Below are 13,097 nucleotides of genomic sequence, written 5' to 3'. Positions count from 1 at the left end.
GCTTTGAGTTGAGCTGATGCAAGCAAGAAAGAGAATATTACAAAAGAAAAAAAAAACCCAAACAAACACACACACAATGATTTCGTTCAAATAGTTTAATAGAAGTTATGCACTTGCCTATTTTTCTTTTCCGCTTTAAAATGTATGTTCTGTGTTATGCTACATGGACTTTTTGTGATTGATGTATTTGAAAGAATCTTGATATTTAAAAGAAATTGAATGTAATTACATTGAAACATCGACTTTTTCCTGGATTAAGTCATTTTAGCATTTTTTCTGTTTTTTGTATTTATTTTCTTTTGTAATTTCGGTCACGCATTTTGTTTTACATCAGCAAATTTTTATTGCTTCACCTCGAGAACTTTGAGAGAATTGGGCCCCGTTGCTAGAAACTTTGCGTTTAAACGCAACTTGCAACTGATTGTCACTGGCCAATCAAAATCATTGTTGCATGCATGTCTTCTTATTGGGCAGACCCTGAGCCAATCAGAATGGTTGTTTCAAAATTAGCAATTATTTGCAATTGATTGCAACTTTCTTGCAACGGGGCCTTGGTGTTATAATCTGCGCAGAGGGTGTATCAAATGAAATTAATATTGCAGTCTATGTAATAATTCATTATTATTTAGCGTATTATTATATCTAAAGTTCATGAGAGAATCTTGGATAGATATAGAAACAAAAACTTTTGCAGAAAATAGATAGGGCCCACATGTATTTCGTGAGGGATGTATAGGCCTACTACGGGACGTGTTTCGCAAGAATGTTAGCGATCAAATTGGGTCAGGGCCAATAGGCTATCACTCAATGCTCAAAAAACGAAATATATGCTTTTTAGTAACACTGTTGATAGTTTAAGTATGAATATAGTATTAGATGACTCTCATCTACAAAGAGTCTCACATACCAAATTGTTGGGTGTCATTGTGGATGACAAACTTTCCTGGAAATCACATGTTGATAATGTTTGTAATATAGTATCACGCAATATAGGTATAATAAATAGATTGAAATTTTATATTTCACAAAAATCATTACTTATGTTATATTCGTCGTTAATATTGCCTCATCTTAATTATGGAGTATTAGTTTGGGGCAACACCCATCAGAATTTATTAGACAAAGTGTTCCTTTTACAAAAGAAAGCTCTTCGTGTTATCTGTAATTCCTCTGTATGTTCTCATACAAATATGTTGTTTGCCTCCAACAAGCTCTTAAAAATGACAGATTTGTTTTTGTTTAATTTAGGGCAATTTATGTACAAGTATTGTAATAACTTGCTTCCATCTATTTTTGATTCTATGTTCCTCAAAAATCAATCATTTCATAAATATCCCACTAGGCGATCTGGTGAATTTCATTTACCTCTTTTAAGAACGATTTTTGCTAAAAACTCACTTATTTATGTAGGCCCAAATTATTGGAATTCTTTGAATCATGACTTAAAAGATGCTCCATCCATATACTCTTTCAAGAGGAGACTGAAGTCTTTTTTATTGCAATCGTATGACTCTACAATACTGAATTAACCTTTTGTGTTTTTTTTTATACTAACCTGTTTACTTTGTCCCCATTTCGAAGAATTAACGGTATTTTTCCCCCTGGAGGTTTGCAATGTTGTCATCTATGCCATTTTTTACCCATAGAGTCTAGTAGCTGACTTTCCGTGTGCTACTTCGGTTCATATATCCCTCTATTTTCTATTTTCTTGTCTTTCTTCAAGGCGTCAAAATTTCGCTTTCCCCAGCAACTATCTTCTGTTTCTCTCGGCATGCTTCTGCCGAAGATCGCTGTTTATGTTTATGTTGTTTCTGTTGTTCTGTTACTGTTTCTGTCTCTTGTTTGCGTTCTTGTCTGCTATTTTGTCTTCAGTTCGTCAGTCTTGTCCATCCCGTTTTGTCCTTTACAACCTTTTCTTTAGTAGTTGTCTTGCTGTCTAGTCCTGTTTTATGTTAGTTCGCGTCTATGTAAATGTATTTATTTGTTAATCTAATTTCTAGTGGGCTTTCAGACTTCTTCCACTTTGTTATCTGTTTGTATATACGACGGTTCATTTTAGGATCTTTCGTTGATGTTCTTCTCCAGAGGGACCCACATACTACAAGCTCTGTCTTTTTAGTGGGTCCCTCCATTTTTCGCATTTAAAACAACGGTATACATGTATTTCGCTTTGATCACTTATGTTTCTTTCTTGCAATACAGTGTATGATTACTTTAGGTCCTCAATTGTTATACTCTGTTTATTTCACTATGTTCTACTTACCTTATTTTCTGTTACAAAATGAAGTGAAACATATGTTTTTTGTTGAAAAATGAAATAAACTTTGAACTTGAACTTGATCAGAGGTTGCTGTACATCCGGGCTAGGCTTTGTCCGGTTCGGCAGTGCTATGATGATAGCCTTCATCCTTGTGGTTACTTGTTACAGTATGATATGATGCTGATGGCATACACGAGGCACAACACAGTCATCAGAACTTACAAACAAACTACATTGTACTACACGTATACAAACGAGACATCGACTATAGTAACATGCACTGCTCTCGTTAAAAATTGGAAGGTATCGCGCAAACGGAACACTCTGCTTCGTTCGGCACAAGTTGCACTACAAAATCGAGAAATACTGCAATAGTCCTGGAACAGATTTTCATTTCGTCGGATACCGTTCTCTTGTGATTTTAAGAGTGGATTGTTGTTCTGTTTGGAGAGTGTTAAAAGAGATTTTTCTCTCGGACATTTAAACCTTTCAGATAAAGAATACCTTTCCCGAACGGATTTACATCGGTGGATAACATGGGTCAGTGTCTCTGTCGGAAATGGTTCCAGCGCAGACCGCCCAGACTTCTTATGCTGGGACTTGACGGAACAGGTAATTTTTCAGTAGGTCAAAACTGGATTTGAATGCTCCCATATAAGGAATTATAAAATTGAACTTGTTTCACAATAATGGCAGATCATTTGACTGCTCGTACATGCACTAACAAGAAAATTTTGTATTTCTGTTCTACAGGAAAAACTACTTGTTTTTACAGGTTAAAGCTGAACAAAACCGTGCAGACCACCCCCACAATCGGATTTGGTGTGGAGATGGTCACAACTAATCGTGATGGTCAATCGTTCAACATCTTGGTTGTCGGATCTGGTGGGGACAAGTTGCAACGGCTGTGGCGCCATTACTGCTACAACACGGTTGGTACAAAATACCTTTCTATTGCTGTTCCATGATAATAAGACGCTTGCAGAATCTTTCCTTCGTTTCCAATAGATAGTAAAAAGACGAGAAACAGCAAGGATAATGACAAACGAGCATTTTGGCATTTCCGGAAATGGTATATCGAATATATAATTGAAGGTCACATCAATGTATAGCATTGTTTCCTTTCTCTTATTCCCCTTCCCTCTCTCTCTCCCGCTCCCTCCCTCCCTCCCTCTCTCCCTCTCCTTCTCTCTCTCCCTCGTTTATATACTCTCTAAAAAAAATCGAGTGAAAATATTCACTCTCAGGGATCACTCGAAGATTTTAGAGTGATCCCTGACGTCACTCTAAAACGAGTGAAAATGAACATTTTAACTCAATATTCACTCCAATTTCACTCTAAATTCACTCTTTTTTTTGTATTCCCTCCTTCAAGAGTGAATATTTTCACTTGATTTTTTTCAGAGAGTAAACATCCATACTGCTAAGCATTTTAGACCAGTTCGTCATTCCACTTTGCGAATGAGCAGAAAAAAAAAGGTCATCTGTACCAACAGCCATAATGGTTTATATCTTTGCTTTATAAGAAGCATCTGTGGTGTTATGATTATTCGTGATTGTAATTCTTGTGCTTGCAATCAGCTCGCCAGCACATCTACCTCACAGTATAAGCCCGGTATCTGACAATATCAATAGAAAAAGTTTCTTATAATATAGGTTTTCCCATTCATTTTCAAACTTTTTTCATTCAATTTCACAATTTTTTACTTCAATTTCTTCGCGGGATGTCGGGAATAGGCCAGTCTTGCTTTCAAATTCGTCTTTCGTCGTTGATTTTCAAATAAAGTCCATTCAATTTAGTCATTTGGCATACATTGTCGTATCTACAGTTCAAATTTGTCAGTCTAGAGTGTAGAATTGTAACCTGTTTAATGTCAAAGAATGGATAACATAATTATGTTTGCTGCTTTCCAGGGTACAAAAGTTAAAGTTCTTATTTCTTTATAAATAGCGTATGTATTTTTTTTATTACTTATTAATCAAAAACTGTCCTTTTGTGTTATAGATACAAGACAGCCGTATGTCTCTGTTCTATGCGCATGCACTAACTATAAACAATGAATATCTTCATAGGTATCATATACGTGGTGGATAGCGCGGACAAGGAACGTTTGGCCGAAGCCAGAGAATTACTATTCTCAATTCTGCAGACCCCAGAGCTGTCACACGGGACCCCCGTCCTTGTGTTAGCGAACAAACAAGATCTAGAAGGTAAGGATTATTTTTCGATTGATTGAAAATGACGTGACTGAAGAGGTTTGTTATCGCAACCAGAAGCCAAATCTTGTACTATATCTTCTTTGCATTCATTGTCCATCAGAACGAAAAAAAACGTTAGAATTTTGCATAAGTGAAAAATGAAGTGTGTCAATGTAAGATATGGTTCTTTAAGTAAATTAGTGCAAATCAAGTAAAATGGGGTTTGCATCCTGATATCCCATTTCCAGACAGTATGAATATATTTCAGAAAGGCTTGCTGGCTACATCATTATGACCATGATGTAGAATAGTATTTCATCATTTACGTTCCTCCTTGCAATTTAATGAGCATTTTCAGGGTTAAAGGAGAATTGAAACCCAAACATGTATCGGATGTGAATTGATGGACTGCTGCTTTATTAGTAGAACACATCAGTGAAAGTTTGAGGAAAACCGGACTAGGCCTATCCATTAAATTGTTCTAAATTTTTGTGCTGTCCTCACTGGATGAGAAGATGGCAACACTTTGCAATGAAGAAACTATGAAGCAAATTGAACAGATTTTTTCTTTTTTTTTAGCGTAAGGAAAGAGCACTTGACTTGCCTCTTTCAGAAAGTAGGAGGAATAATATTACTCTTGTAACATAATTATGTGAGTAAAATGTCGAGGGAATGTGTAAGCCTATTACTTTTCATATGATAATAATAATAATAATCAAAAATGATAAGAATGATGATGATAATGATAATAATAATAATAATAATGATAATAATAATAATAATGATAATGATAACAATAATTTTAGAGCGCCTTTTCCCCTCGATACAAAGCGCTATGAGATGTCATCCTTGATCGCCATAGGAGATAAAATACATACAAATTACCAGGTAGTGACAGTACAAGTCCAGTGCATTTATGGGAAGAAAAAATAATGAAATCTCGCGGAATTCTTTGTATATTTTCGTTACGTCGTTTTCCATAGATACGTGACGTCACGAATTGTATAGCAGTCTTCTCATTCAGCGATGTTTGCACGGAAACTTTAAACATTCATAGTTTTTCAAAAGAAAGTTTCAAAAGTTTTTCATAGATTGTCCGACTTTCCTCAAACTTCGCTGATGTGTTCTGCCGAAATAGCTTCATTCACTCTCTCGACTTTTATATTTGTATGTCATTCCCTTTTCTTACTAAAAATCTCGCTGTAGTTTGAATCCATCACCATATTAAAGTATTTTAAATCTGTCCATCTTTATTAGACTGGAAGACGTCCTTGAGGAAAGCCACTCATCGCTTTCATCTTTCATCACCCGAGCTGGAGTAAAGTTAATAGACATGGTATTTGATAAAACAAACATTTTTCAATATACAGGTCAATTCCTATCAAAAATGTATGATGGCTACTTTTTAAATTGAAATTTATTTCATTGCTATAAATACATTATATTTACGTCAGCATAACATTTATATTCACACTATCGTCTCAACCACTAGGCTCTTCTCACTTAACCAAACTCACCGACGAACTGCAATTGCATAAACTGGTCGCAAATCCATGGCACATCCAAGGCGCATGCGCAAGGACAGGTGATGGTCTCTACAAAGGACTTGATGAACTGTCACGGATGATCCGTGAGATTAAGAGGAGACGTTGAATGTCGGGGAGCCACTGACAGTCTGGATCATCGGGATTAAGATAGCAACAAGAAGACTCTATTATGGATGAACTTAACTGCGAGAGAATTAGCGGTATTTGAAAAGAGATAGATATAAACAGGCAAGAGACTTATACAAACAGAGACATCTGAGCCCCGTTTTATCAAAAGATATAATCGGTTACAAATTTCCTTACCACACAGGCTGCCATAGACTTACAATGAAAATCAACTGTATAAAAAATCATAACTCTTCATAAAACAGGGCCCGGGCCAGTAATGGTCGACGTGTGTGTCATCCACTCACGAGCTATAATATGTGCGTGTGTACCATTTTAACGGTTAGTGTTGTTAACATCATATTGGCTGTTTCGAGACAGAATAAAGTAATGCTAGCTTTACCTCTTATTAATGAGAGTGTGTAAAACTTTGCAAGAAAATGTCAGCAGAATTTGTTCCTTTTGGCAAAAAAGAAGAAGAAAGGAACAATCCCATTACCTCCTCATCCCCCCCCCGTTCCTCTCTCACCTTATTCCTGTATACCATGGTCAGCACTCTCTCACCCCTTCTCATAAATATTGATCTGCCGTTTCTCTCTTTTTTTTTTCCTGTACTCATTCTCCTTGTATGATATACAATGAGATCCATATTTTTCTTGCTGTATTTGTTGCATTAAGAAATAAGTTATTCTTTTTTATATGTAATATTTCGACGTAATATCAAAATGGAATGTAAACACATGTATCAAACAATTATGAATAACATACTGCTTCTAAGAATACAGTTTTTGTCCTTGAAAAAAAATAAAGAAAGGAAAAAAATTAAATTGATGACTTCAGGGGTTGTTCAGCCAATTCTATATTTCAGTTTCAGTTGCAGTAAGTTTTATATCCCCACTTGTACATAACAGGAAATAAATATAACAATATCGAACTTACTATTCACAATTCACTATTCACGTAAGTATTAAGGAGAAGAATTAAGATATTTGTGATAATTTTCATAAAATCTTCAATGTTTCTTAAACTATTTCTTGTTATGTAACTATTATAAAGTGTCATTAAAGAGAGTTCATTTTCTCTTTTTGATGATGACCTTACTTTATATGAATTGTGTTTATCTGTTTTTGCATTCTATACGAATAACATTATCAGAGTCTCGGACAAGCTTTTTGGACGTCAAGTGCAACCTTTAACATGAATTGAACAAAAACATCTTTTTTTCTTAATTGATATCTTATACTTTTGCCATGTGGATCGTGTCCTTTAAAGGCATGTATTCGGGTATTGCTTGTCATAACTGAATTAACGTAATGATAATGTAAGTAATAAAAAGATGCAATGAAACACACATTTTGGTGGTAAAATGTAGGAATGGTATGTACGTATTTCAATGTGTTTGTCGTTTTATGCATCGTATTGATATATATCTATTATGTAGAATGATTTATATATGTATATATATACATATATATATATATATATAATATATATATATCATATATATATAAATTATATATATATACATATATATATATATATATATATCATATATACATATAATATATATATCATATATATATAATCATATATATATATATATATATATATATATATATGATATATGAAGATTCTATACATATTAATGTTATACATGCATGTTAATATATGTATGTATATGCATTTGTATTATATATATTGTACATAAGAAAACACATACATACATACATGCACATACCTACCCGCCGCGTGTGTGTGCCATGTGTCTCATAAGCTGTGATATAAAAAAGAAAGATTAAAAAAATAATGTATCTCCTTGGCGGGGAATCGAACCCCGGTCTTCCGCGTGACAGGCGGAGATACTTACCACTATACTACCAAGGAATGCACACAATCCAGGAGTCGCTTTTAGTTCACAATTAAACGCTGCTTGTCCCCTACTGCTCAGATGACATGGACACCAGTATACAGGCTGGCACTTTTGCATTTTCGCGAGCTGATCCTTCTCTCTCTCTCTCCCTCTCTCTCTCTCTCCCTCTCTCTCCTTCTCTCTCTCCCTCTCATTACTCTTTCCCTATTACTTTCTTTATCTTCAATGATATACCTTTCACAGGTAACGTGGAACATAATGGGAGAAAAGAAAGAAAGAAAGAAAAAAGACACACACCCATCCAATTCCAAGCAACCTTACATACTTATAAACTAAAAGGATTTAAACTATAAATCCTGAAAAGAAAAAAATGAAATAATTAATATTTTTTCAACAATAAAGTTTTTTTTATTTGTGTGTTTTCATTGAGATACAATATCGACATAGCTGTACTCATTGTTGCATTATCTAAATCATAGAGAGCGCCATCTACGTTGCACAAGTCTCTTGAGCAGAACATTATTATTCGCTAAATTCTTCATGATTGTGGTAGGTCTTTTCGAACACCCGACCTTGAATAGTGATAGTAAAAACAAAACAAAACAATACTATGCTACACATAGGAGGAAATAAATTGAAACAGGAATATTGACGGATTAAGACTATAGGTAAAATTATTTTGCTTGTGCCCACAAAGATTCCTTGCGTTCTTTTATTTTTCATCTAGATCTCTTAAACTCTTTGTTGTTCTTTCCTATTGAGAAGTAGTGTTGTTTGTCCTTGTCTCGTCTTTGCCTTGTCTCTGTTAACGTCATCCAAACTCTATAAAAATTGAAATATATATATATTAACAGCGGCAAAGCTGTCCTCAGCTTTGTACCATTGTTTGAAGCGGCGGGCACAGTGTGTGTAATTAATATTTTTAAATCTACATAATTTTATTTTGCTGCCTGATTAAAAAAAATAATGGATATAAGTTTACAATATGACACTAAAACGCATTGGCCTCACAGAGGCTTACAGCGTTTCCAGTACTAACAAAAGAATTGTGAGAAATTTGATTAATACACTTAAAGCTTTATTACTAGCAAAATAATGCATGACGTTCGATGTGCTGTTTGAAAATGAAACTAATAAAGTTGGATTATGTAGGCCTCAAGACATTATACGGCTTGTAACATATTCTTTCTCTTGTTTTAACTGAAGGAACAGAACACATACACATAGAATAAATAAGGTAAAAGTTTGAAGTAAATTCAATGTCGTTTGACAGAAAAGTGCAACACAAGGTGGATATAACAGGGAAAAAAAAGCGAGAATAAGGGACAAGAATAAGGGGTTACCCGAATAGGAAAAGTAGAGAGAAGAGAAGAAAAGAAAAGAAAAGAAAAGAAAAGAAAAGAAAAGAGAAGAGAAGAGAAGAGAAAAAAAGAAAAGAGAAGAGAAGAGAAGAAAAGAAAAGAAAAAAAGAGAAGAAAAGAAAAGAGAAGAAAAGAGAAGAGAAAAGAAGAGAAGAGAAGAGAAGAGAAGAAAAGAAAAGAGAAGAGAAAAGAAGAGAAGAGAAGAGAAGAGAAGAAAAGAAAAGAGAAGAGAAGAAAAGAAAAGAAAAGAGAAGAGAAGAAAAGAAAAGAGAAGAGAAGAGAAGAAAAGAAAAGAAAAGAGAAGAGAAGAGAAGAGAAGAGAAGAGAAGAGAAGAGAAGAGAAGAAAAGAAAAGAGAAGAGAAGAGAAGAAAAGAGAAGAGAAGAAAAGAAAAGAGAAGAGAAGAGAAGAAAAGAAAAGAGAAGAGAAGAAAAGAGAAGAAAAGAGAAGAGAAAAGAAGAGAAGAAAAGAGAAGAGAAGAAAAGAAAAGAGAAGAGAAGAAAAGAAAAGAAAAGAGAAGAGAAGAGAAGAGAAGAGAAGAAAAGAAAAGAGAAGAGAAGAGAAGAAAAGAAAAGAGAAGAGAAGAGAAGAGAAGAAAAGAGAAGAAAAGAGAAGAGAAAAGAAGAGAAGAGAAGAGAAGAGAAGAAAAGAAAAGAGAAGAAAAGAAAAGAGAAGAGAAGAAAAGAGAAGAGAAGAAAAGAGAAGAGAAGAGAAGAAAAGAGAAGAGAAGAAAAGAAAAGAAAAGAAAAGAAAAGAGAAGAGAAAAGAAGAGAAGAGAAGAGAAGAGAAGAAAAGAAAAGAGAAGAGAAGAAAAGAGAAGAGAAGAGAAGAAAAGAGAAGAGAAGAGAAGAAAAGAGAAGAGAAGAGAAGAAAAGAGAAGAAAAGAAAAGAGAAGAGAAGAAAAGAAAAGAAAAGAGAAGAGAAGAAAAGAAAAGAGAAGAGAAGAGAAAAGAAGAGAAGAGAAGAAAAGAAAAAAGAAGAGAAGAGAAGAAAAGAGAAGGAAGAGAAGAAAAGGGAAGAGAAGAGAAGAGAAGAGGAGGGAAGAGAACAGAATGGAAGGGTAGAAAAGCGATATTAAGTGTTCAGGAGTTGGGAGCTTTATAGAGGAAAACAAAACGAACTAATATTGTCTAAAAATTCCCAATTTAAACAGTAACAATTTACAATAAACAAAAATTTGGGGGGTGAAATAAATCTGTAAGCATAATAATAAGCACAATTGCGAGAAGATTTCTCTTTTTTTTTTAATAGGATGATTTTAAAACATTCTAAAGAAGAACTGCGTCTAAAATCATCAGTCAATGAGTTCCATCTACCTGGTCAATGGTGCCTTATGGACTTTTGAGCACTCATCAATTTCATCAATTTCTGTTAAAAAACATATATTCCTCTTGGAAATGAAGAAAAAAAAAGAGAAGGAAGAGAATGTTCGCCGTCAACATGGTGCATAACATTTGCTTCGGCTTGCAATGTGCCCTAGCTGATGATTCGAGACTGGGGGACGAAATATAGGTGGAACAATTCAAAGGGATGTCACAATAACGTTATTCATGTCAAGTGTTGTCAAGTAGGCCTACTGTCCACACACACGACATGAAACCGACCGGGAACCATAATATATAAATACTTAATCATGGATTATATGATGGCGCGTTGACTTTATTATCCTGAAACTGCAATTCAGCTGCGAGAGCGTTGTCCTCTCGTGTTCGGAAACAGTAACCAATCACATCGCGGCATGCAACACTAAAGCTCTTTATGCTGCACTTTAGCCATGCAATACCAAGTGGTCATGGTATCTTACAATCAAATGTTTTGTATCCATGCTTTCAGACAAGAAAACAAAATTGCCTGTACTTCCTCTTCTAGAGTCCCCCACATCACTATCATTCTTAGATATTGATTTTGTATAAGTATAACAGATTGCTTTGAATATTAGCGGGAGTGGAAGAACGCTGACTTAAAATTGCTTTTATTTGTTGTCTTTGCAAAGTTACAATTTACAGACGCAATAATAGTTTCAACATCATTAATGATATTGATAATTATTACAATGACAGTGATCACATAATATTACTGCTGTTCTGACAATGGTTACGTTGGTATTGTTCAATTGCTGTCTTAACCTTTCTCCACGCTGGATTGTAGATTATTTCAAAGGTGATGCAGGTAATATAGACTAAAGAAATGCAACAGATAGACATGATAGAAGATGCACTTAATACACTGCACGAAGTTGGCTTCAAATAAAATGGATTCAACTGAGATTTTAAAAGTTCAAAACAGTTGGATTTTAGTATTGGCCACCTCAGAAAAGGCTTGTTCTCCTCTAAGTTGAGTGCACAACACAAAGTATAATTATAGTTTATTATTTCCGTCTTGATCGGATATTAAACTAGCTTGTGCTCGTCGAATTATTAACTCTGGGAAATATGATAGCATATAATCATTATGCATTCTTGAGTTGGAAGACACATTTTTCGCAAGATCCGAGTTGAAATAATGCTGTTCCGTTTTATTTTTATTTTTCTACTTTTTTTTAAAGATTCAGTAATAACTGCAAAAAAGTATGTTATATTGAGTCGTCAGAAGAGTGTGATGGTGCCCCCCCCCCTCCAAAAAAGCGTATGATAAGAGCCCGTCCTATGTGGAATGAATGTGCTGTTAGTACAGCGCTCATCCGATAATCCGGAACCACTTGAACTGGTTAAATGCAACAAAATCCAACGTATGAAACTTTTGGTTGCTATTTCACCGCTCAATCTGAACCACAAACCGATTTATCTGGGCATATTTTGGCTTCTATAATTGTCCTTTATCAATGCCTAAAAATTATAACTAAATCTTGAGAATTTTATCACAAAGGTTTCCTTTTCATTTATACCAATAGGATTATTCTCTATCCAATCCCAGATAGATAAAAACTACATGATACTACTTATGCCTATTCATTGGCTACGTGACTTTTTGTGCTGTGATGGAAATTCCGACCGCTCCCGATTAAGCGGGAGCCATGATACCCATAATTACGTCAAAGCTGCTCGCTGGCACTCTTCAGTGAATATCACGCGCGTGATGAACAGTTGACCAATTGGGAAGCAAGTAGTTTTTCAGGTGTTGTTAATAAAACTTCATGTCTTGATGTTTGATACAATGTTTACAGACTTACATACAACTTTTCGAAGTCAGGGGATATCTTTCTGAGAACGCCCTCCGATCTTTCTGATTTGAAACTGTGGTACAGCGTATTATAGCAGACTATGATCAAAGTCTTCGCGATATTCTTACTGTAAGCCGGGTTTCACGGTCTTTAGATTGCTGCAGGATAATGGCTGGAATTAAAGAAGACTGTACAGAGTCTCTAAACGTACAATTTGAGACAAACCGTCCAAAACTAATGTGCTAAATAAATTGATTGATGATAATGAGGTAGTATATAAATATCAATCCCTATAGGGAATTTGGTTGACTACAACCGTTCGAAAGCAAAACTACACAATTCGAAAACAGAAAACATTATGATCTGAAAGCTATGCGTGATGATATAGTATATGTGAGAATTTGAAGTTGATGCTGACCCGGGTAACTTCATCAATCAACGTTTCTTTGCGGTATATAGGCCAATCTGAACCTCCGTTTTCAGTGACCCATGGTTTACGCGGAAACAATCTGGGACAGCAGTGCAGCGTGCTAAACGAGATATCGCTTTTCCAGAGTCAAAGAAGGAAGTTGGTCTGTCACTAGCTATTGTGGTAA

The 13,097-nt window shown here is 34.9% G+C and overlaps 1 protein-coding gene and 1 non-coding gene across 2 annotated transcripts; one reads left to right on the top strand and one right to left on the bottom strand.

The window, feature by feature from the left end:
• The first annotated feature begins 2,796 nt into the window (after window positions 1-2,796).
• On the top strand, window positions 2,797-6,112 carry LOC139718217 (uncharacterized). The gene is made up of 4 exons (XM_071629696.1): window positions 2,797-2,872; window positions 3,014-3,196; window positions 4,334-4,471; window positions 5,952-6,112. Exons 1-4 carry the CDS (start codon window positions 2,797-2,799, stop codon window positions 6,110-6,112), a joined length of 558 nt encoding a protein of 185 aa, XP_071485797.1.
• A 1,811-nt stretch (window positions 6,113-7,923) lies between these two features.
• Trnad-guc (transfer RNA aspartic acid (anticodon GUC)) lies at window positions 7,924-7,995 on the bottom strand. Its single transcript has one exon. It is a non-coding gene; the product is annotated as a tRNA-Asp (tRNA).
• Window positions 7,996-13,097: the final 5,102 nt, after the last annotated feature.

Source organism: Diadema antillarum, unplaced genomic scaffold (assembly GCF_040938485.1).
Source record: "Diadema antillarum isolate AM-2024a unplaced genomic scaffold, OU_Dant_1.0 scf00000091, whole genome shotgun sequence".
NCBI classification, from domain to species: Eukaryota; Metazoa; Echinodermata; class Echinoidea; order Diadematoida; family Diadematidae; genus Diadema; species Diadema antillarum.
This window is presented reverse-complemented; position numbering and strand designations above follow the sequence as displayed.

Coding starts and splice junctions, on each gene's coding strand:
- LOC139718217 (XM_071629696.1), top strand. CDS start 2,797: ATGGGTCAGTGTCTCTGTCGGAAATGGTTCCAGCGCAGACCGCCCAGA. Junction 3,197..4,333: donor TTACTGCTACAACACGGTTG/GTACAAAATACC, acceptor ATATCTTCATAG/GTATCATATACGTGGTGGAT. Junction 4,472..5,951: donor GAACAAACAAGATCTAGAAG/GTAAGGATTATT, acceptor CTCAACCACTAG/GCTCTTCTCACTTAACCAAA.